The sequence below is a fragment of the Tinamus guttatus genome, unplaced genomic scaffold (assembly GCF_059628265.1).
Source record: "Tinamus guttatus ecotype Peru unplaced genomic scaffold, ASM5962826v1 Tinamus_guttatus_pri_ptg000209l, whole genome shotgun sequence".
NCBI classification, from domain to species: Eukaryota; Metazoa; Chordata; class Aves; order Tinamiformes; family Tinamidae; genus Tinamus; species Tinamus guttatus.
Genome location: NW_028288743.1, coordinates 837964 through 863026, shown reverse-complemented (window position 1 = coordinate 863026; position 25063 = coordinate 837964). Strand labels below are relative to the sequence as shown.

Below are 25063 nucleotides of genomic sequence, written 5' to 3'. Positions count from 1 at the left end.
TGCTCAAGAGTTTACCTAGAAGTGTTTTTCAGTCAAATGTCTTGCATCCCTGTAGAGCAACGCCAAGAGTAGTAGGATGGCGGTTGATCTGGCAAGCTAGAAAGCTACCCTAAAGAAACTGGTCAAGGAGCACTGAGAAACAGAAAAGCTTAGATGAAAAACAGAAACATCATTTTTTGCTAATGGTGGAATTTTCAACAAAATTTGATTTAAAGTAGATTTAAAGAAGAACTTAAATAAACCTACTCTGTGTGATATCTCTATCTATACATAAATGCACACTCACACACCTGAACAGAACATTTTTAATTGAATTTTTAATCTTTTTTGCCCACTGAATAAAATTAATGGATATTGTACAATTTTTGTATATATTTTTCCTTTTCACGAGTCTTTTTTAATTTCCTACACTGTAACTTTTACAAGCCTAGGCCATACTTGGGAGAACCTAAGATACACACTTACGCTTTGTTTTTATTTTGCCACTGAATCTTGCTTCTTGATTTAAGATGGCCGGAGAAGAAGTAAAGGAAAAATAGAGACATCTTCGCAATTTTTTTTTTTTTTTTTTTTTTTTTTGTGTGTGTGTGTGTGTATGTTCAGTAGTAAAGAGAAGTTTTGAAGAAAACAAATATCAAACTTTAGACTGGTTGCCTAATTTTTGAAAATCAGTATAGACTAGAAACTGTTGTCTTACTGAGGAAAATCAATAACAACCAACAGCTTCTTAGGTCCTTATTAGAGCAGTCCTGTTAGATATGTAGCAAGGGTTGGCTTAAGTGTATCTGTTTATTTGAAATTGTGTCCAACTAGGACTGTGCATGTTAATTACTAGCTCTTTCAGCTGAGTGGTTATAACTTCCAACTGAGGAGTGGAAGTGTTTTAAGCAACTGGGTGGCACCTGCTTTCTGTCATTCTCAGTTCTCAATCTTTGCATTTCATCACAACATTGTGAAGAATCAGAAAGAATATCTCACTCACTCACTCACACTGTGGCCATTTTCTCCATTGAAGGTAAAATTAAAAGCTCTGTAAATTTCAGTAAAGTCTGCTACTGCCAGGAACTCAGAAGGTATTGCATGGTTCAATTCAGAGCTGTGCCAGGCCACCAATAGCTAATGTTCAGGAAGGCTCTAGCATGCCTTCCTTATCCCTTCTTGCTCTTGCAATAATTCAGCCTTTGATCGTCAGGGAGACCCCAACGAAGTCTGAACTTTAAGGCTTACACAGTTCCTTCCAGCTCTTCCATCTGTGGCACAAGTGTCATGCAGCATTCCTGCTGGCACAGCATACCTGCTAGTGCTGCTCAACATGATGCCCAGCCTGATGTTGCTGCTGAGGGTTCCTCGGCTCCTTTCAAGCACTCAGGCTCCTGTTCTCACCCAGTTTTAACTAAGGGGCAGGCAGGGAGCCTGAAAGCTCTCTCGAGCCATGTTTTTCTTTTTGCCACAGACAGAACAGAAAAATGGGCAAAATCTCTTAAAGCTAAACAGTAATAAGTCTTTGTTTACTGGTTTATTTGTTTTCAGGTCTCCTAACACCTTTTCTCCCTTCTTGGATTTTTTTTTTAAGGCATAAACCAGATTTTTGAATAGTCTTCACAGTGTAGGATCAAGAAAAAAAAATCAATAACATTGTTACAGCAAGTGATTTACTGTTTTCAGATAGTTTGAAGTAAGTTGAATAGCAGTCTGCTAATGTTCTGAACTAACCACAAACAGGTAATTTCTTATCTTTTCAGATCAGCTGTCACTATCATTAACAAATAGTTCACAATAAAGTGACATTTCTTCAGCAATGTAACAAGTGACACTTTACAGAAGGAATTTTTAGGCAGTTTTCACAGCCAACATACTTTGAGGCTTCACAGCAAGAAGTCTGGGACATGGTTTAATTTACAGTAGGGAATTAATGCAGAATAGTTAGTGGAGAATACTGATTTAAAAATCTGAGGACAAAGATTGCCTGAAGGCTCAGGCAGTTTCATTTCTCTTTTATAGACTTGGATACTGAGTAGATAAGCAGCTTTTGAGTTCAGGTGAACTTGAACAGAGGATCGTAAGTTGAGCTGGGCAGAACTGGGGTGTGAATCAATAAATTCTTCTGGCTAGACCTACTGCAGAGGTTGGTCTGCATGCAAAGCATAAATGTGATGATCATATGCATAAATTTCTCCATGGAAAAGTTCAATATACACATATATGTACATATATGTACATTTAATTTTGAGTAGGCACATATTATGTTATTTATAGTTATTTATAATTCCCAGACTTAGTAAAAATGACTGTGAGTTCTCATCCAGTCATACTATCTGAAAAGGGTGTTTCTGGAGACTGGAAGGTTGGCTTTCTGCCACATTTTCACTGAAGACTTTTAGTTCTGGGAGGGAGCAAAGAGTAGGGTTGCTCATTAGGAAATGTATTGGTGCATTATGCTGTGTAAAAATGTGTGATTTTGCCCTCTGTTGGATGTCCCACTGAGAGGATAAATGGATCTACATAAAGAGACCTATGCTTATTAATAGCCTTACAAGTTCTTTGGCTCTGGTTGTTTAAAAGAAAAAAAAATGAGTTGAAGGATAACAATTTTATATTGTGCTTCGGTGGTGATTGAAGCTCAGAAGTAATTTCTTTCTTTGGCTTTTTGTCATCAAGTCTTTCTACTGCTGTCAGCTGACAAACATCTACATTTAGCTCAGGTTTTAGAATTGTAGAAGCAAATTTCTAGTATTAGGTCTCTGTTTATAACTGTTTTATAGCTGATTGGACATGGTAATCTCCCTAAAGTGGAAGATGTAGCCACAGAGAATAAGGATAATTTTATTTTATTCCTTAAGAAATGAAAACACAGAACAAGCACAGCCTATATTTGAAAAGCTATTAGATAAACACAACCTTACTCGGTTTTAGTCTGTTTACAGTATAATTCTTCTAAAAGCTAATTTTGAGAAATATTTGTATACCTGCTTCTTTATGTTCCTTAGGCTGACTGATGAAAACAAAACCACACACACATGAAAATATTTCAATTTATTAATAACTTTTGAAATTGTCTTCTATAATACATAATTTTCAAGAGTGGGAGAAAAAGAAACACTATGGGAAATTGCAAGACCACATCCACCAGCCATGAAGACAACAGAGCTTTAAAATAATGCATGACGCAACAAAGAGTTTTCCCTCATTAATTTCTCATCTACCTTGTGCTACAGAAAATAAGTGAGGAAATTTTTGGCTCACATAGAGCAAAAATGTAATATTTTATTGTTGTATTTGGCAATTTTATGGCCAAATTAAATTCAGGGCCTGATATGAGAAGTAGTGAATCTGTATGCATAATGATTTTCAGGTTAGTAGTTAATGTCTTTATCTTAAGCAGTTCTCAAATTCATTGCTGCTTGCTAGGCAGAAAAAAAGATCTACAGCTTTAATGTGTATGTTAATGTAATAACTTGTTGAAGAAAAGACTTCTCTCAGAATCTAGACCCTCATAACTACTGCTTTTCTGTTGTGTTAGTAAAGAAAAAAAAGTCAATTTGACTATCACACATACTTGAGTTAATGCTTATGCTTTTATGCAGATTTATTCTTCTGGAAATGAGGTCTTTTACCTCCAAATTTTGCTTTGGATTACAGTTTTGCCTTTTTGTTAAACTATTCTGTTAAGTGTGATAAAACATTCCGGCTAAGCTACTCATCGTTGTTCTCCGGCGCGGTTACGGTATTCTACATACAGTACTGTCACACTCAGCAGGAGGGTCCTGGAAGACTGCAGCTAGGTTCAAAGTGCTCTACACCTGCACATGAGTGATGAGTGGGTTCATTTGCCGTTTAATCTGTGGTAGTTACAGATCAAGCAGATTATGGAAAGTAGAGAGTATCTTCAACCAGCTTTTGGAAGATGTGTGCAGTTTGGTCTTGTCTGTTAGGTATGAAAATACAAACACATTTGGCACCTGGAATAAAATAATAATAATAATAATTATTAATAATATATTGCATTATTATTAATAACACATCGCAGGGTTTTTTTTCTGGGTAATATTTTACAAATTTAAATGGGTAGCAGGGCTGCAGGGGTGACCTGTGTGAGACAAGGCCGTGAATCCTCCTGTGCTGGTCACAGCTGTTCCAGATGGCTCCAATCAACCTAAAGAAACCCACCTCATGAAGAAAACAATGGCTGGGCAGGACAGGGCAGGGACACCCCCAAGGATGTGCGAAGCTGGAGCATGGACACCCCTGAGCGGACTGGGGACTGTGAGGGGCCCATGCTTGAGCAGGGAAAATAAGTAGGTGGCAAGAGCAGAGGAGGAGACCAAATAAAGAGGAAGGAGCAGCAGGAGTAAACAAATTAGCACTGGCCTCCATCTCCTGCACCACCACTGCCTCACCAGAGGAATTGGGCCAGACTGAGCATAAACTACCTCAAATAAAAAGGAAGTCAAGACTAGCAAGTGGGCATAATAGATGTTTGATTTAAGTTCATCCTGATGGAAGGAGAGGAAAGATGTTAAGAGTTTGTTTACACCCAAATTAGTGATTGGAAGTTTGTGTTACTGTGTGGCAAAAGATTAAGTTAAGCAAAAACTACATGAGTCAAGGCTGTTTTGCCTGTTGCAGACTCTAATATGATTCTTTTCCAGGACCTGTGGAGTCTACTGTGTTAGCTATTTTATTCCAACAAAAGACTTTGATTGCATCTTCTACCTAACTAAAAGTTAGATAACTCATATATCTGTTTCGCTGACATCTGTGGTTGTCCTGAGGTCAAAGACAGATTTTCTGGTATTTGTTATCATCCTGCAAAACAATGCAATAGTTTTATTTGGCTGTTACCCTAAAACGGTCTGCATTCTTCAGCCGTGTTGTTTAAAGGTTTGTGTAATATGAAAGAATAAAGAAAACATCCTGTCTGTGATGTGAGAACCAAGGTACACAGTATAAGACTATATAAAGATGGTCAGAAAATCCGGGTGGAAAGCCTGTGTAAAGGCCTTTTTTTTACTTCCATAAAGATTAGGTATTATCAGGGCTCTGCAGGAAGTGAAGAGTTTGGAGTTGAAAGAATTTTAATCTCTTGCTATGTAAAAAAACAGGAAAGAACTAAGAAGATAAAAAGATCAATTTTTCAAAAACGTATTTGTGCCCTACAGTTCTATTAGAGTACTTTTTTTCCTAGGTAATATTTTACAAATCTAAATGCATCAGCTACACTGTGTACTGTTCGGCCTGTGCAGAGGGGTTTCCCTCTCAAGCAAGGAGGGAGAGTGGAGTTGGTCCTATTATTTTTTCATCTTTTCTTGACAAAATAGTTTTTGTCTTCTCATTCATTGCTTTTTCTTCCCATATATTGATTGGTCTGTTTGTTCCAGGGGATCAGAGGTTATTTTAAACATCTGTCATTTAGAAACAAAAGATCATAAGGCCATTTTTCTGTAAATACCCCAACTGTCATGCTTCAGAGGTTAACATGCTTTCAAAACTGCCGTAGTATCAATATTTGCAAATAAAATTTATTTCTTAGAAGATCCTAAGGCCATATGAAGCTAAAAATAAGTTGAGAGGTCATATCAGTCAATCTGTATCCAGCTGATAGATACAAATTAAAAATAGATTTAAAAAAATTATTATGTTTCTACTTTTGGCCATAATACCGCTCCTTAATGTGCCTTAGTTTTGTAGATTTGTTTCTCCTATGCCAAGGCTGTTTTTTGGTCTATGGTTGTGCCTGCCAATTTGTGTTACAAAGTAAGTATGTATTAGTATCGAATATATTGAGATGTATGATGTAATGTTGATTGATGATATAATCTTTACAGTGAAAATTTAATTACTAATTTTTTTTTTTTTAACAGATAAGATTTTGGTATCAGCTATCTCAAGACTCCCAGCTTTCTGTCTTTAAGAGAAGTGCCCTGGATGGAAGTTTGGAAAAGCTGTGTGACATTTCAGGATTGCCTGTGCTGCAGTGGACAAAAGCCAGTGTACTAATAGAAAATGTAGCTGAGGATTTACCTTTTCAGGTATTTAGAAATTACATTTTTGTTGCTTTCAAACAGTTATTCTAAGTTGATCTTTAGAAATAATTTTAATAATAAGATATAAAATTAGAGTTTTACATTCTTTAACATTCATATAAAATGGAATTGTACTCGGGTCTTTCAATAGATCTCTCTGTTAAACAACAATATTGTTTCAGCACTGCATGCATTAGAATCACATTTTCATTATAAAAATCAAGCAGGAGTTGCACAGTAGATTAAAAAAAAAACTTGCTATAAAAACTACTGATTAAAACGAAGGCCTAATTATGTTGGCTAAAGGCAGGAGAAGTGCAGATTGTTGGACTTCAACTTGCAACATTGATCACAGCAGCTAGTAGTTGAGTTCATTTTATTTCTACGTAATCCCTGGAAACACATTTTACTAAAATTTAGGATGCGGCTGTTGGGGCAATCGGCATCAAACATTAGTATTTAGGAAACTAAAGCTCCAGCTTTTGCCTTTCATTCTGTTTATCATTTTTGATAAATTTCTTTGATCTAAAAGAAAGCAACTCAATCCTTGGTAAATTATGACTGAACTTTACTTTCATTTATGATCTGTTGAATATTTCCTTCTCTTTACAAATGCATCCTTACAAACGTACACTTACTGTACCTCATGTAAAAAAGTATTTTTTTAAAAAGTTTTTAAAAGTCATATCTTTGAATCTTTGGCTTTATTTGTAGGTAGAAAATTGGAAATGAGAGACTTGTTTACAAGAGAGTCTCTAGCAAATTCAAATGAAATCGAATGAATTTGCTAGTTGGCAGAAAATCTTTCACATTATCTTTTAAAATATATCTTAACACATGTATCACACAACATGGATTTGTTTTAGGGAATGCCTTGTTGAATTGAGCAGACATTGTATAGATCTATTCTTGTCTTAAGTAAATGTTGTAAACCACCCCCCTCCCCCCCCAGTTTGGGTACTCTCAATATCTTATTTAAAAAGGTGTGTAAATTTCAATGGTTCTAGTAGGAAAACACTTCAGGTAATGAATGAACCTTATGGTTGAAATTGGATGATTTGGCTTACCGAACTCTCTGTAAAGGTGGTTATGACTTTGGGAGCTAAGCAGTATATCTCTGGCTTTTGTTTTAGCATTCAAATTTCAACCACAATTTTGCTGGATGATAATAATCAGAGTTGGTTGCAGGCACTATTTACTTCCTGTACAGAATTAGTAAATTATAAAGAAACATATATATATTCAATAAATATATATTTCATAATGTTATCCTTAATGAGCTAGTTTATTTCTTTGTATTTACAGATCATTTTACAAGCTACAGTTCTTTCAAAAAATGCTATAATTGCTGTTGATGATATCAGTGTAACAGATGAATGTGGAGTTACGAACAAACCACTCCCAAATATCAGCCAAGAAAGCAAAGGCAAGCTCTTTACCTCTCCGTAAACTTGCAGGACAAAATGTTGCGGGGTGTACTTTTTTGTTTTGTTGAAATGTATTTTCAGGAAAAAATTCCTAGTTATGTGTATACTCTGTGGCTTCTTCAAACAAAGTAATTCTATGAAAAAGCTCTGTTCACAAATATTTTAACGTTTTATGGGCAGTCTGGTTTCTGCATAATTTTATTTATAGTTGTATAGCTACAACTATGTAAAATCCCAGGCTTGATATTGCCCATTAATTATGTACATTTTTAAAAACCAAGAGTGGCAGCTGTCAGCTGAACGATACCAGGTACTTGCTGTAAACCAGGAAATTAAAATACTCCAGAGGCCAGGTTTTCAACCAATATAATTTTTCAGAGTTTCAGTTTTCAGAGTTAAGGTTTTTTTTTCCCTTCTTCTTTTTCTTTTCTTTTCTTTTCTTTTTTTTTTTTCCTGGCCGTACTAAGAGATAGGATCCTATTTTAACATTTTTAAAATCTCTTCTGATATTTTCAAGTACACTTTCCACACTGTTTCTTGTATTAAACTAGGCCTCAACTGACAGACAGCTTCAAAATATCTCTAAGAAAGTAGAGCAGCCTCAGAAAAATGTCCATATGTAGTCATGAGTTCCCTGTAATGAAGACTATCATACTGTGTTACACGTTAGCTGTATTATTAGTTTACAGTCAGACTTCTGGAAAGCAAGCTGTGGTAGGAATTTCTAGATATCATTTCCAGTATGGTATCTGCAATTACTCGTATTTGGATGCTGAGACGAAATTATCCAAAAGTATCTCATCTTACCTCTGAAGGGTGAATTTCATTGAATTTTCCTCAAGGCAAGAGGGGGCACCCATCATTGATAACCTACAGTAAAGTATCTACATTTCCACTAAACTTGTCAGTGTGCCAAGATAAACTTGTCAGTGTGACCTTAGATAAAAAAAAAAAAAGTGTATTAACTGTAACTTCCATCAGACTCGTGTTGCATCTTGATGCTGTTTGTTATTAGTGACTACTTCCCTGAAACGCCATGGACATACATGCAGTTATTAGTAATACTGATGGGTTATACCTAGCAGAAATCCGCTTTTTTCCTTGATTAGAAAATTTAAAGACATAGTAGAAAACTGCAATCTTTCGTTTTCAATATTCTCCTGATCTCCATATACAAGCCAATTGGCAATAGGTAGGTATTTGAAATAAAAAAAAAGCTAATTTAAACAAACAAGAAAAAGCCGAAAAGCTGCATGTTGTTGCCCTCTTTCTGTCTCTCTCTCTAGAACTCTACTGTAATGAAATTGATAGTCTTGTTTTTTTTCCTTCATCGAATTTGGAGGTGTGCAGTTTGAATCTGTAGGCTAGTAGTGGTGCAGAAAAAACTTTAGCCTCATTGTGAACTGAGCCCATTATTTCCTTGGAGAAATCGTTTATGAAACGAGTTGCAGGACAGTTTTTTTTTGTGGAAGACTTGCTTTTGATTGTGAGGATAAAAAGGTATTCTGTTGAACCACCTGTGAGAGAGACTTTTTACAAAGCCTCTCCGCTAAACTGGAATTGGCCATTGACCTCTAAGGTGTTTTTGATATATTTTCATTCAAATGTTTGAATATTGACAAAAATAATATACAGGTTAAGACCCCTGAACTTTACATCTATTGTGTTTTCTAAAGGTTCAGATATAAGCCCAGCTCACTAGTTGATTCAATATGCTTTTTACATTGTTATATTCAAAGATGATAAAAAGTACATCTTACAATTTTATACATATGTTTTTATTTGAATTTTACTTTCTATTTTAAGGGGTAGCAGAGTTTGCAGACACCATTTCTTCATCTTTTTACTGTCCGCCGGGTCTTCTTTCATGTGGGAATGGAGAATGTATTTCACCTGACAAATTTTGTGATTTTACACCTGACTGTTCAAATAGCTGTGATGAAGTCAACTGTCGTAAGTGAAAAATCTAAAAGCAATTTACAGTGTTAAGCTGCCTGTGAGCATGTTTGTTTCTCCTGTGTGTTTGGTTTCCATTATTTCATAACTGTTGTCATTTAATTAAAATAGCTCTCAGGAAATAGTTATTTCAGTTCGATTTTTTTTCTGACTTCTGCTTTTTTTTTTTTTTTTTTTTTTTAGGGGCAACTACTTCCATCTTAGCATTGAAAACAGGAAAATAAGTCTTTCATCTATTTTTTAAAGTTTCATCTGTTTTTTAAAGATTTTCTTAAAATAAAATATTTTATTTTATAGTCGCTAAGGTGTGAAATATTAGGTGCTGTGTTATACTGAATAAAGGCCCAAGCTGCAACATCCTGGAATCTCATCCAGGAAGGCAATATAAACAAAATGAAAAAGAATATGTGCATATGCACTCTTGTACACGAGGTCTTGCACATATGCACATTCATTAAAAAGAAAATGGAATGAAAGCTAATGAGAGGAAAATCTATTTCATGTGTACAAATTTGGAAGTTCTGTGGCAGAACTGTTCACAAAAAATTCTTTTTAAAAGGTGAATGACCCTCTAACTGCATCTGAAAAAAAAATCTGAAAAACAGTGAGACCAGCAACATTAATGATACCAAGGTCAAGCCTCAGCCTAGTAGTCACCTCACCAAGTAAAGCCATTCCTTGCAGTTAGCAGTTGATTATATCTACTCAAATTTTAATATTGTCACTCTGTGCCGTATTCCGTGTGCTTTAGTACAGGCTACTCAGAGAGGCTGTGGAGTCTCCTTCTCTGGAGATTTTCAAAACCCGCCTGGATGCTGCCCTGTGCCCCGTGCTCCAAGTGTCCCTGCTGGAGCAGGGGGTTGGACTAGATGATCTCTGGAGGTCCCTTCCAACCTCAACCATTCTGTGATTCTGTGATAGTCATAGCCTAGTACTAAAACTGTATGCATTTTGTATGCTTAATTTTAACATGATGACACCAAAGCTGGATTGGTAACTAAAGCAATTATGGACAAACATGGTTGCAGACAATTTAGGCTGTGTCAAGGTTTCCAGTTCTGATGTGCTGTGACAATTGCCTATATTTTCTCTGTGTACAAGCTAACACATAGGAAAGTAGAGAGAGAACTGAATTCTCCTCTGGTGTAGAATCAGGAAGTAGGCCCCACTGCTTTTTGCTTCCAGTGCATAGCTTCAAAAACCTTTTTGATTCATTCAATTACCTGTCCTGTATTAGAAATCAGTTACACTTTTTGTCCATGAAAATGAGGCCCTTGGTATTGTGTTGAATTTCTGACTGTATTATAATAATTGTGATGCATTTGCACAGGTGAGTTGTCATGAGCAATACCTAGTAGAAGACTTTTGGAAATTGCAATATGATTGTTTCTAGCATTTCAGCAAAAAATCATCAGAAATGTAATGCAAAAATATACAGCATTTTCTAACTATGTTGTATTATGCATCACAAAATGATCACCTTTTCACAGATGCTAATACAATTAAAATACCTAATTTATTCTCTTTAGGGAATTTGGTTCCAGGGAATTAGAAATACCCAATACAAGCAGAATGAGATAATTACACTTATTTTTATAGATGAAAATTTAGGAGATTTGGGACCTCTGGATTTGAAGTATATAAAAGTATATATTTAAATTCAAAGGATTCTGAAGTAACAACAGCAAAATTGTAACTCAGTCTGGCATCCTGCATAATGAATACTGTGAGTTTACTATCATCTCTCTTTTGCCTTTTGATATTTTGTAATTCACAAATATTGCTGTAAATTTTCGCTGAGATCAGGCCTTTAAAATTCCCTTTTACTGATCATCAGATTTTTATTAATATGTTAGTTCAGTGACTTATTGAACATACTCTTCTTTGAATTGCTTGGAAAACAGACCCCATTGTTATTTATGAATAAATCATCTAGCTTTTCAGCAAAACATACAAGAAAATTGTACTACTCATTTTTGGTTCTTCTGCACTGTTAATGCCCAGTTTAAAGGTTTTCGACAAATTTTGCCTGTGCACACTTTCTAGCTAATATTTCTTAATGTTTTAAAATGTGTATACCTTAAAACTTTTTGAGCAAAACTCATAGGTCATCTTGTGAATTGTTTCCACATTTATTTCCACTGTCTTTACTCTCAGCCAGTGTGTTTTGTTTGCTTTCAATAAATGTTTTAAAATCATGATCACTTGCCTCAAACAGGAGTAGTTTTAATTAAGTAAACAAGTTTCTCTATTCATTAAGAAGCTGAATGTAGAATAGAATGTATTAGATAACTAGACATGTTCTGTGGTATATTTAACAGCTTCTAATAGCACATTGTTACCAATATTTTTAATGAATTTTAAAGATACTTAGTATAAAGATATGTGTGTAGCACTCAGTGTGAAGTATCCCATGATAAGCACAGTTCTTTTCTCTTTACAAAGTACAGGAATATATTTTGCCTATTATTTTATTTCCTTAGTTTCTTCTGGAAATATGCCAGATCTTCACCATTTGCTTATCAATTCAACATTCTTCAGTGAATTTCATGGTGATCTCCATCCATCCAGATAGCTTCTTTTCGAATGCAACTGTATATTCTTTACAGCTCTGGTTGTAATGCTGTCTTTTAAATATGTGCATGCATGCATAAAATCTGCATGACACAATACCATGTTGGTAAAGACTGGGCAGTTCTATTCTTTTTCCTATATCCAGGAAGTCAGTCTTGGGCAAATCCGGCACAATTTGTTATTGGTAAACCCATTTTACAGTCTAGTCCTCTTGTGTTTACTTTGTATTTTAATTCCTTTTTTTCCAAAAGTCCTGAAGCATTCGTTATTAGGTTATAATTGCCAAAATTTGTTGGATTGTTATTCCATTCTTTTTCTTAAATTCAAGTACTGTGATTTCTATTCTCTGATCAAATAATAGCACTTCCAAGTTAATAGATTAATTAAAAACACTGCTAATAGATTTATGATTTCATGCAGGATCTTTCACTGTGCTGAGATGGCAGTTTAACCTTTAATCACCACAAATATAATCTCGGAAGTTTCCACTTCAGATATGGTCTTTTTGGTTTCAGCTTGCCCCTGTCTTTAAGCTATCCAGGCTATGTTTCTATTTCAACACTATACCCTTCCCAAAAATGAAGGCAAATGTTCAGTTAGGTGCTTAACCATGCCTGTATTGTCCTAAATCATAGACTTCCTATATGGACACTCATTTTCTTTTTATTCTCTTTCTAATTATGTAACTGTAGATGCTTTTATTATACCCAAGTGTCAGTTGCTCAGACTATGCATTAAAACTGCCATGCTAACAGTAGAACTATAGAGTTATTATATTTGCAATCGGCCTTGCTATAAATATATCGTCGCCTACTTACCAATCGTTGTCATACTGCTGAAATGAAGCAGCATTCTTCATCCTGAATGCAGAAGCACTTGAACTCTCTCAATGTGTGCTAACACTGCAGCTTGAGCATGTGAAGCAAAATGGAGGTACAAAAATACATTTTGCAAGTAGTTTAGCATGTTGATTATTCCCAAGCAATAAACTCTACTTTTAGTATGTTAGTCTGTTGGTCTGTAGCAATAAAACTTCTCTTATAATTCTTCCACAAACTGATTCTGAATCATACATCATACATCTGAATAATTCACACAAAGGCATATATCTGTACGCCTTTGTTTTTGCAATGTTGCGTGTATTTATATTTTAAAATGATATTTCACCATCTTCATGTTTACTCAGCCTCTTATTATCACCAAATACAGCATTCCAGTCATGATAGCTGTTCCAACATATTTTTGTCAAACTGTTAAATGCAATTATTTGCCTTTGTACCATTTGTGTCTACATTTTAACATATAGATTCATGCATTTGGATGAAAACCTCGCATTTTCCTCAGTCATTTTTACTCATTCCTTAAGAATGACTAAGTATAGAATCTCAGGTTCTATCTCTTCTAATATTTTGCATCCTGGAATCATTATATGTTGTTGAGACGTTGATGTGTTATCATAATTTCTCTTTGAATTCCATAGTCTTTACTCTGCCGCCTTTTCCAACCCCTCTGCTCTCCCATATCCACATCCTCTTCCTTCTTGCATCTTGGCTAAACAAGGTCTGATAGGTGTATATTTTATTTACGAAATTCTTTGAACTTAACACAATTAATGCATTCCTTCAGGTAGCTGTCATAAATAACACCATTGCACTGAACAATTCAGTTTTCATTACAAATGACAGCATCAACTTTAGTAAGTATTGAAATGTAGTAATGCTAATGTGCTGAGTCAAGGAAAGTGCAGGAGGGAAACTAGCCTGAACTTGGATTAGGAACTTTCTGTGTGTTAGAGAAGTGAAATTCATTACTTCAATCTCTTACCATCTTCTCCACTCCCTCAAATCTTATAAAATTTTTTGTTTGAGTTTGAAACTCCACATTTGATAGAAAATACCAAATGTTGGTTATGTGCCTTGGTTCTGGTCCAAACTTGCTCCTGCTAAAATGAAATACTAAAATTTTATGCTGTTTACCATTGTTCCTATGTTATTCAATCAGAGTCTTGATAAGAGTGCTTATAAGACCATATCAAGGAACATTTGACCTTCATATGAATGTTATGCAATTACAAACAAAATAATACAAAACTTCTGTGGTTCCACATTCACCAAATATGCAATGACATAGCAACTATTCTACTTAGTACCCAGAGCAGAATTACCCAAGAGAACAGAATTTCTCGATATATTCCATGATATATTTTTATATTCAAAACACTTCTCAGGGTTGAATAGGGTTGAAGTACCTCCAATCATGAAAACAAAGTACAGTATTTCCATATGGTTGTCTCAAAATCACTTTGCTCATCCCCTTGATCTTTCAAGGGCCTTGTCAGGCCTTCAAAGGCTAATCATTCAAAGCATCTAGTCATTATGTTTAATCCTGCCGTGATAGGAGGCTAGTTATAGGTTTCTCATTAGATATTGATGACTAATGGCAGATTTACAGCTCTACATATGTTTAACCTCCCACATTCTCAGACTTTTAATGTCATAAGTGCAATGTTTAGACTGGACAGGACAGTATGCTCAGGTGGACTAGTCCAGGAGATCAACCTGCCGTTGCCCTCAAAGGAACAAAGCAGTTGTGGCTATAACTGGCCCACCATATGACCTGTACACTGGGGAAAAAGTTGATGGTTTTCCAGCCCACCCAAGTGCCATTTAATTACATAAAGTTGTCTGCCATTGGGCAACCATCTGTTCCAGAGCTTATTTTTTTATTGTGAAAAAGAAAGTTTCTTAGAACACTCCAAGCTTCTATTTTACAACATTTTAGTGGGTGTTCTCCTGTTATTTGGCTTCTTATTCTCTGACATACATTTGCATGTGTTTTTGCTATATATTTTGATATTTTTCCTTAGTTACTCTTCAAAAAAACCTCAGCCATATGTTCAGAATATATTTTTCTTTTAATCAACATGAGAATAACATTTTGATAATTAGCATACAATAATCTTTTAATCATATTTTAACTTAAGTTAATGCCAGTTTCTCTCTTTGATCCCCGGGGAATCTTTCAGCTTTGCTTCATTCTATTTTTCCCACCAAATTTTAAGGAGAATAATTTTATGAGACTTTATGTAAAGTATCATCAGTTAAAATTTGATGGTATGTTGCAAGTATTCTGGTAATATATAGCTTGTGTGATCACAAAGGAATTCATGAAACTATGTTTTAATTAAAGTTCTGTTGCAATGATGCAATCCTGAAAATAATTATTTTATTATCTAGACATTATACAAAGTTTATCTTACATGTTATGTACACATCTAATCTTTATTCCTTGATCCTAATTTCCTTGTACAAAAGTATACATCACAAACTAAAAATTAATGTTTCCGACTCACTGAGAAAAGTGAAAACAATATCAAATTGTTCTTTTTCTTGAGAACAACTACTCCTGGCTATTAGTTTACAGCTCTCCTTCAACAGCTGAAAAATTTACAATGGCTATAAAGCTATTATACATTGCTTTCGTGCATTAAAGCAGAAAAGAGAAGTGACTGCCTCTTTCAAGCAGATTTACAAGCAGTGACCTAACATATCTATCACATTGTGTGTTCGTGCTCTGGAATGCGAATGTATAGTCATTTCTAAAGTCTGCAGATTATGCTTTTGGCAGAGTCCAAAAGCTCACTTTTCCAATCAAAGAAAGATGATGGTGGTATAGTGAATAAGATATGACTGGAAGGAAATTTGGTATTCTAATTGTCTGACTCTTGGCAGCTTCTCCATCCTCTGTCTTTCATTTCTGTTCTGAATGCTTACAATGTGGACTATCAGGTCTGGTACTGTCTCTTAACCTCAAAATATTGCAGATGTATTTTTTTGACTAATTTGACTTAGAAGGCAAATAAAGAGAACATTGCAAGTATTTTTTTATTATTATTTTTATTTTTTGTGTGTTTTTGAGGCCTGTCAGCATTGTTAGTCTTTTAATGGCTACCTTATAAAAGCGTAATAATTTCTTTAGTATTTTCAGGGATATTAATCTTAATCTTGCTGAAGTATGCAGTTTTTTATGTAATGGTATTTTTGGTTATAAAGCAATTCTTCCAAAATCTTAGGAGTCAAGATCTTCCACAACAAGCGTCTGACTGAGATGCATACTCATACTTCATATAGCCAAAACAGATCAGCAGTTTTTAAAAGATGAGTCCAGGAATTGTAGCCAGTGCTGATAGACGGATTTAGTTAGGATAAAGGAGGGAAATTAAAACTATTGTATGGTGAATTGGGGAAGAGACATGAGACTCAGCAGATGCATTAAGATTAGGATCTGGGGAAGTAAATGAGGAAAAGATGGCAGTAAAATGCAGTATATAGTGAGTGGAAACCACCTTTGGCTATAGAGAAGGAGGAATGGCAGCAGAGACTCACTGCTGGAGCTACAGTAATGAAAGATAAAAAAAACTAGAAAAGAGAATAAAACAAGGAATGTGAATGTGGAGGAATTTTAGTGGATGCTTTGAGAGGAAATAGGATAAAATGTGGCAGTAGGAGGCAGAGAACTAAAACCACACAGAAGGAATAGGAGCAAGAAGCTATCTGGAGAAAGAGTCATGAAAAGAGATGAGAAATGGAGGAGAAAGGACTAGGACTAAGGTAGGAGGTCAGAGATTAGTTGTGGGATGGGTGAAAAGGGGAAATAAGCTATGAAAAGGAAGAGCAAGAGCATTCTTCTGCTTGTGATGACATACACTTTGCAGACCCTTGCTGTTGTGAGTTTTATTTTCTACTTCTCTCAGCAATTTTTAATGTAAAATTTTCAGGAAAAAAAATATATCTCACTATTTCCTAGTTATTCCTGTGTAGTTCTTTGGTAATTATGGACTATGACAAAAATTACTGCATGAGCTCCAGTGGCAGAGACTTATGGGACAAATATTAAGATGTTCTCTATAAGGGCCATAAATCTTATTTTTCTGATTGCTTTATTAAAAGTAGGAACTTTCAGCTTCAGTTATACAATGAAGGCATAAAATTAAGCCCTGGATTCTTAGAGAAGACCTAAGTCTCACTTGTTTTATTTGACTTGGGCCTGTGTTCCAAATCACCGGATTATTGGCAACTCTAGGGCAGAACTTTCTCAATTTATCTTGTTGAAATTGGTCATCATAGAATCATAGAATCATAGAATCATAGAATGCTTAGGGTTGGAAGGGACCTCTAGAGATCATCTAGTCCAACCCCCCTGCATACGCAGGGACACCTAAAGCACGTGGCACAGGACTGCATCCAAGCGGGTTTTGAAGATCTCCAGAGAAGGAGACTCTACAACCTCTCTGGGCAGCCTGTTCCAGTGCTCTGTCACCCTCACTGTTAAGAAATTTTTCCTTAAGTTCCTATGGAATTTTTGATGTTTCAGTTTCCGGCCATTTCCTCTAGTCCTATCAGTGGCCACCACTGAAAAGAGACCATCCCCGTCCTCTGCACTCCCTCCCTTGAGGTATTTATATACACTGATTAGATCCCCTCTCAGCCTTCTCTTCTCCAGGCTGAACAGGCCCAGCTCACTCAGCCTCTCCTCATAGGGCAGATGTTCCAGGCCCCTGATCATCCTTGTAGCCCTGCGCTGGACTCTCTCCAGCAGCTCCACATCCCTCTTGTACTGTGGAGCCCAGAACTGGACACAGTGCTCCAGATGTGGCCTCACCAGGGCTGAGTAGAGGGGCAGGATCACCTCCCTCGACCTGCTAGAGATGCTCTTCTTAATGCAGCCCAGGATCCCATTGGCCTTCTTGGCCACGAGGGCACACTGCTGCCTCATGGTCAACTTGTCGTCCACCATGACACCCAGGTCTTTCTCCGCAGAGCTGCTCTCCACAAGCTCGGTTCCCAGCCTGTACTGGTGTCTGGGGTTATTCCTCCCCAGGTGCAGGACCTTGCACTTGGCCTTGTTGAATTGCATGAGGTTTTTCACCGCCCAGTTGTCCAGTCTGTCCAGGTCCCTCTGGATGGCAGCGCAGCCCTCTGGGGTATCGGCTACTCCTCCCAGTTTGGTATCATCAGCAAACTTGCTGAGGGAGCACTCTGTGCCTTCATCATCATTATTTAAGAAATACAATTTTCTTTGGACTAGCTGACTAACACTAAAGAATGGATGTGATTTTTTTCTAAATTTCAAGAGAAAACAGCAGCTGATTATTATGCTACTTTAAAACTATTTTTTAAAAAAATCTTTTGTATTAGAAGGATGGATGTCAAAAATATCATTTTGTGATTTAATAAGCATCTTTCTAAATGCAGAAGTGCAGAATCTGAAGTTGCTTCACTTTAATATCATAAATACTTGTCAGCTTACACTCATGGATTGCATCCTTACAGTGCTTTCCTTCTGGATAGATTTATTTTGCATTATACACATCTTCTAAATTTTGCTGCTCTTTATTGCTGCTCTTTTGGATGAAGGCTTTTGTCCTGGGAACAGGGCAAAATATATTTTTTAACCTTAGTTACTGCAGTACTTTGTTTCAGATATGTCCTATTATTACTAATGATAATAGAGATTAATATTTACCTTGAATAGTATTATGGCTAGAGGAAGAATTTTATTAACATACTTGCAAGATTCAGGAAATAAGGGATTTGATTCCTGGCCCCTGTAAAGATTCTTCCGTAAAAGATTTTGCACAAATCTTGTTATTGCTTCATGCACATTCTGTTCCTATTCTGCAAGATAAGGTTTATGAGCTACTTTCCCAGCTCCTCTCTGCCTGCTTGTGTACTTTGGCTGCAGTAGCTTTAGAGTGGAGGCCTTATTTTACTGAATACATTGCATATAATGATGGCTTGGCTGTTGTCGCTGGACAGTTGTCTTATTATATAAAAAAACCTCATCTTGTCATCAATGTCCCCATACCCCTTTCCTCAACTTCAGTCTCGAATATGGATGATGTATTAAAAATGTTTTACTTCCTTTTCAGGCTATAAGGCTGATGTGGTACTGCTATATTCAGGACAAAATGAAATGTCTTTTTCCTCATTTCAGCTGCTGTGTGTGACTTTGAAGAAGATAACTGTGGTTGGCTTGAAACTGTAAACGATGAGTTTGACTGGGTAAGAAGTTCCAGTAGTGCTCTTCCACCTGCTTTTCAAAAGCAAGCTCCTCTGCAGGATCACACCTACAACAAGTCTGAAGGTAAGACAAATCAGATCGAGGGACAAAGCAGTGTGGATATACCTGCCCTTCAATGAGGGCAACTTTTAGAAATGTTTTCTTTCTTCGGTCTAAAAGGTTATTTTCTGTTTTATTTCAATAGGTCATTTTATGTTCATTCTGAAAAACAGTAGCAGCATTTCACAAGTTGCTCAGCTACGAAGCCCAAAATTCAGCCAAACTGGATCAAATTGCACAATGTCTTTCTGGTATGAAATAATTTTGATTAAAATTTATGGATCATCTCACATTGCTCCTCTTGGACAGAGACTGCGGTTATAGTTTGTAGTAGTATATACCATCCTCCAAAATATTGCCATTTTTTATTCTTTAATCATACAGTGTTCATTAAGCCTAGTAAACCAGAGCATTTGAAAAAAAAGACTGAAACATGGAATTGCTTTCTTGCTATGCTTTAGGCAAATGAATATTAAAGGATTATGTCTATATTTATATAGAGAAATGCCACAGTCATTTTGATATCATTTCTACTTTGGATACGCAAATCTGAAAATGTTATGGAACTTTGTCTAGAATAGAAAGACATCCAAAAATCTAGAACTAGAATTGTTGAATCTTCATTGGTAATCCAAAATTTGTACCTTCTTTAAATAGCAGCTCTGTTGCAATAATTGGAACCTCACTTTCAATCCTTTCCTTACATACGCTAAAAAAAAAAAAAAAAAAAAAAAAAAAAAGCCCTTTCAGTTACTGACAGGAATTCACAAAGGTTGTGAAAAGACAAAGAGGGACAGAAAAAATAAACCATAATTTTTGTACTGAGGTCAAAGTTGATACTACTGCTTAAATAAATCTATTTCGACTGACTTTAGTGCAGTGTTCAGTATAGTGTTTCTGAGTAGTGGAGTACATTTGCTGTACATAGACAAAATGTCTTTTAGTCAAAGATTCATGTCTTGAAACTGAAGGGAAAGTAGTCTTACAATTTATTGGAGAATATATCTGGAAATTACAAACTGTATGAATTCCTGTTCTGTTTCCATTTTAATGACTTCTGTTCAACCATTGGACTCTCTGCTTGTATATTTTTTAAAAAATGCATATGGTATTATTAAATTCACTTAGGTATTTATGATTTTAAAATGCTTTGAGATCCTCCAAAAATGCTGTAAAAATATGACATGTTAACAGTAACTACCACAGATTGAAATTATGTTTTTACATCCAATGTGTTCTGGTTTTATTTCTTGAAACTTCACCATTATGTATTAAACTTAATTTATATAGGACATACATTAAATTAAATGTTTGTGCAATCATCAACTATAACTTACAGAATCACAGAATGCTTAAGGTTGGAAGGGGCCTCTAGAGATCATCTAGTCCAACCCCCTGCTCCAGCAGGGACACCTAGAGCATGTGGCACAGGGCGGCATCCAGGCAGGTTTTGAAAATCTCCAGAGAAGGAGAATCCACAGCCCCTCTGGGCAGCCTGTTCCAGTGCTCTGTCACCTTCACAGTAAAGAAGTTCTTCCTCATATGGAGGTGGAACTTCCTGTGTTTCAACTTACACTTGTTACCCCTCATCCTGTCATCAGCCATCACCGAGAGAGCCTGGCCCCATCCTCCCTACAGTCACCCCTCAGGTCCTTGAACATGTTAATCAAATCTCCTCTCAGCCTTCTTGTCTCCAGACTAAACAGGCCCAGCTCGCTTAGTCTTTCCTCATATGAGAAGTGCTCCAGTCCCTTAATCATCTTTGCCTCTCTCGAAGTTCAATGTCCTTCTTGTACTGGGGAGCCCAGAGCTTCAAACAACGCTCCAGATGCGGCCCCACCAGAGCTGAGTAGAGGGGGAGAATCACCTCTCCCGACCTGCTGGCGACGCTCCTCCTGATGCAGGCCAGGATCCCATTGGCCTTCTTGGCCACGAGGGCACACTGCTGACTCATGGTTAACCTGTAGTCAACCAGGACTCCCAAATCCCTTTCCACAGAGCTGCTTTCCAGCAGGTCAACCCCTAATTTGTACTGGTGCCTGGGCTTAATTGTTCCCCAAGTGCAGGACCCTGCACTTGTCCTTGTTGAACCTCATAAGGCTTCTCTCTGCCCAGCTCTCCATCCTTAATTGCCCAACTCTCTAACCTTAAACTTAATGAAGAATAATTCTCTCATAATCTGAAATTCTTGAAATGAGCTTTAGATTCATACCCTAGCCTGTCCTACTATCAATATCAGTACACAAAATGCAGTTAGATGGTGTAGTCTTCCTCATTCTCAGAGCTGTAACAGGAAAGATATTGGTCCAGTATACTTGATGTGGTCCATTCTCTTTATCTGCACCCTTAACTTTGTTGTTTTCATTTTAGGTATTACAATTATGGACTTTCAGTTGGAGCAGCAGAGATGCAATTGTTTGTGGATGGGCTGGAGGAGCCTACTGTCCTTTGGAGGATATATTACAACCAGGGAAATCAATGGTTGAAGGCATTTATTCAGCTTGGACGCCTTCGACATCCTTTCCAATTATCACTTGACAAAATCAGTTTGGGTTTTTATGATGGTGTCTCAGCTATTGATGATATTACATTTGAAAATTGTGCTCTTCCTACACCAACAATAAGCTGTGAGGGTCCTGATCGTTTCTGGTGCAGAGTCACAAAAGCATGTATTGACAGTTTATTGGTGTGTGATCTTGTGGATGACTGCGGGGATGGATCGGATGAAGACAACTGTAGTGAGTACTTTGTTATTCCTTCTTTATTTGAAAAGCAAGAATTGCTTGCCAAAATGGTCCATAGCATAGGAACAGAATTATTAGAGCCTATCAATGTGGCAGCCACTGATGATGCAACTGAATAGAAATACTCATGAAATAGATTTAAAAAAATTCTTAAGTGAGTGTGATAAATTACAGATGAATTTGAGGGAAAATGTAATTAATTTCCTTTATTTAAAATAGCCATATTTCTTTAATTTTGTTTTTGCAAAATAAACCCGTGTATTACAAGTTCAATCTCAATGGGATAATTCATAGTCTGCCAATCGATTTTTATTAAAGTGCTGGCTTTGGTAGCACAGATGGAAGTAAAACAAAGGGTGTATATGAACTGAGAGGAGTGTATGTCCTATCTGTATTACTAGAACATGCTAGTCATGCTGGATCTGACTTCACCTTTCCAAGGAAGAACCCATAGGAATTGAACAAAGCTAAGGGTCATTCACATTCTTGAATTTTACCTCACAGTGCTGAATGATGTTGTTAATTTCTTTTTTCCCTCAAGCATGCTTTCATCAATTTTAAGAATTCAGGAACATTAATAAAAAACAAAATTAATAGCTAACAGATGCTTTATCACATCCTGAGGTAACTAAATTATGCAAACTACAATGAGTTTCAGAAACAGGGGACACCTAGCATGCTTGAAGGGAATTGTGCTAGTATCTGCTGAATATCAACTTAAACCTAATATGAATTAAAAGTAACGTGCAAACTTTCTAAGCTATCCGAATTGTCCCATTGTAATAGGAAGGAAGTTTATAATCATTTTTGAGGTCCATAGTTAGGAAGTATAGAACTTGCATTGGGCAAGGGCATTGTAACAAATAACATTTTCCTTAAGAAAAGAAGTAGGATTGGCCATTATGTCAGTTAGTCAGTCTTTATGGAAGAGAGATGCAAAGGTTGGAACCCAAGTTGTCCATTTCTAAAACTCATTTTACTTTTTAATTTAGAAGTAATTGGTCTAATCAATGTATTTTGGCTTGATATCAAGTAAAGTGAAATTGCATTATATAAGTGTGTGTCTTCAATTTAGCTCTGAGAAAGCTGTTGCATTAGTATTACTAGGGACAATAAGGATATAGAAATTGATTTAAAATTTTGTTTTATTTATCATGAAAAAATATCTTAGGTCCCTTACAGCTATCGCAATATTATTTCCTTTGATTTATACGATCCAATCTACTGAAGTTTAAACTCTTTAATTCATTTAAATTTCAGTTAAGAGACTCTGCATGGTTTAATTATAAAAATACACACTTTTATTTAATAACATGATTAGTCTAATGGGCTTTACAGTCCTGTTTATTCAATAAGTTCATTATGTGCAGCTTACAAGATGTACATTAGGATAGGTACTAATTAATTAAAGATTTCTTTTTTTTAATCCAGGCAGTGTAAATCTATTCTTCAAAGGGAAATTTTTGCAAAGGGAAAAAGGTTTTCTTTTTTTTTGCCTCTATATTAGAAAGAAGGTGAATGAAAAAATACCTTAAAGTAGTATCAATGTCTAATACTGCTTTCATTTGACAGTCTGTTCTGTTTACATGTTTCAGACCCTCACCTACAGTGTACCTTTGAAAATGGGTTGTGCAACTGGGAGCAGGACACAGAGGATGACTTTGACTGGATCAGAAAACAGGGTCCAACCCCCACATTGAATACAGGCCCGTTCAAAGATCACACACTAGGCACGGTCAGGGGACACTACCTCTACATGGAATCCTCAGAGCCTTATGTATTCCAAAATAAAGCAGTTTTGGTTAGCCCTGTCTTCAGCCCCTATGTCAATGAAACCTGCATTTTCCGCTTTCATTATCATATGTTTGGAAAGCAAATTTATAAGCTTTCAGTCTTACAGAGAACTGTGAGTAATACCAAGGGACAGCTGCTGTGGTATAAATTTGGAAATCAAGGCAACAGATGGATAAGACAGACTCTCCACATCAATAGCTCTAAGCCATTTCAGGTATGACCCTTCTAGTCTGTGATATACTCACTTTCTGCATCATCAAACACTGCATAATCTAAAAGCTATTAGTAACTGTCTGATTAAATTGACTTTGAAATACATGTGTAGTGTTTTGACTAAGTATGTTCCAAATATTTAATTTTGTGAAAGCTGCTTTTCCCTCTGAAAAAAAGGTGATTATAAACTTTTGAATATGAACCTGTGATACATTAAGGAGGGGTTATTTTGTTTTTCTGGAATTAAGCATAACTTTTTTCCTCTTTTCTGCGAACCTGCTCCAGAACTGTTTGGCAAAATTTTTGTTCATAGAATCACAGAATCATAGAATTCTTAAGGTTGGAAGGGACCTCTAGAGGTCATCTAGTCCAACCCCCTGCACACACAGGGTCACCTAGAGCACGTGGCACAGGACTGCGTCCAAGCAGGTTTTGAAAATCTCCAGAGAAGGAGACTCCACAACCTCTCTGGGCAGCCTGTTCTAGTGCTCTGTCACCCTCACTGTTAAGAAATCTTTCCTTAAGTTCCTGTGGAGGTTTTGATGCTAGAGTTTCTGGTTGTTTCCTCTAGTTCTGTCAGTGGCCGCCAGTGAAAAAGGGCCAGCACCATCTTCCTCATTGTCTCGCTTGAGTACTATTAAAAAGAGTATCATTTCCTATGTCTGGCTTTTGCAAATTTATATGCTAATCTTTAATTACATAAAGCCAGAATAAATATCAGTTCAAAATATTTGGTTCCAACCTAGGGTCAACAATAAGTGTATCACTGAGATTCTTTGCAGAATCCTTGCTATAATGCTAACAATTCCCTCTCAGAGAATTATTAACATGTGTGACTGTAAGGAGTTTATTTGTATAACTATCCTTATAAATGTGCAAATAAATGTATCACTTCTGTATCTCATTTACAATATTAACTTCGCCTAGACTAGCACAATAACTCATTATTTGCACATTGATGTCAGTGACGTTTACCGTGTTGAAAGTACCTTGAAGTTCTGATTTCTTGTCCATTGGACTGAATACGTAATATAGTTGAAAGGAATGTGAGATTCATTTTCTTCTCCCAAACTGATTCTCTTCTCATTTATATCAGTCTTACAGATCCATCGGTTTACATAGGGTTCATAATACTAGATATTTGTATGGAAGAAAAAAAATATGGCATCTTAATATGGCAAGAGTTCAGGTGAATAAAAAAAAATTTTAA

General features: G+C 36.2%; 1 protein-coding gene across 1 annotated transcript in view; it reads left to right on the top strand.

Annotated features, from left to right (window-relative positions):
• MALRD1 (MAM and LDL receptor class A domain containing 1) overlaps nt 1-25063 on the top strand; it is a 228689-nt gene that overhangs the window by 40206 nt on the left and 163420 nt on the right. The window contains exons 12-18 of the mRNA XM_088524317.1: nt 5862-6029; nt 7329-7449; nt 9257-9403; nt 18977-19126; nt 19248-19353; nt 21473-21840; nt 23442-23854. Of these exons, the coding sequence (XP_088380443.1) occupies nt 5862-6029; nt 7329-7449; nt 9257-9403; nt 18977-19126; nt 19248-19353; nt 21473-21840; nt 23442-23854 (1473 nt within the window). The remainder of the gene's footprint in view (nt 1-5861; nt 6030-7328; nt 7450-9256; nt 9404-18976; nt 19127-19247; nt 19354-21472; nt 21841-23441; nt 23855-25063) is intronic.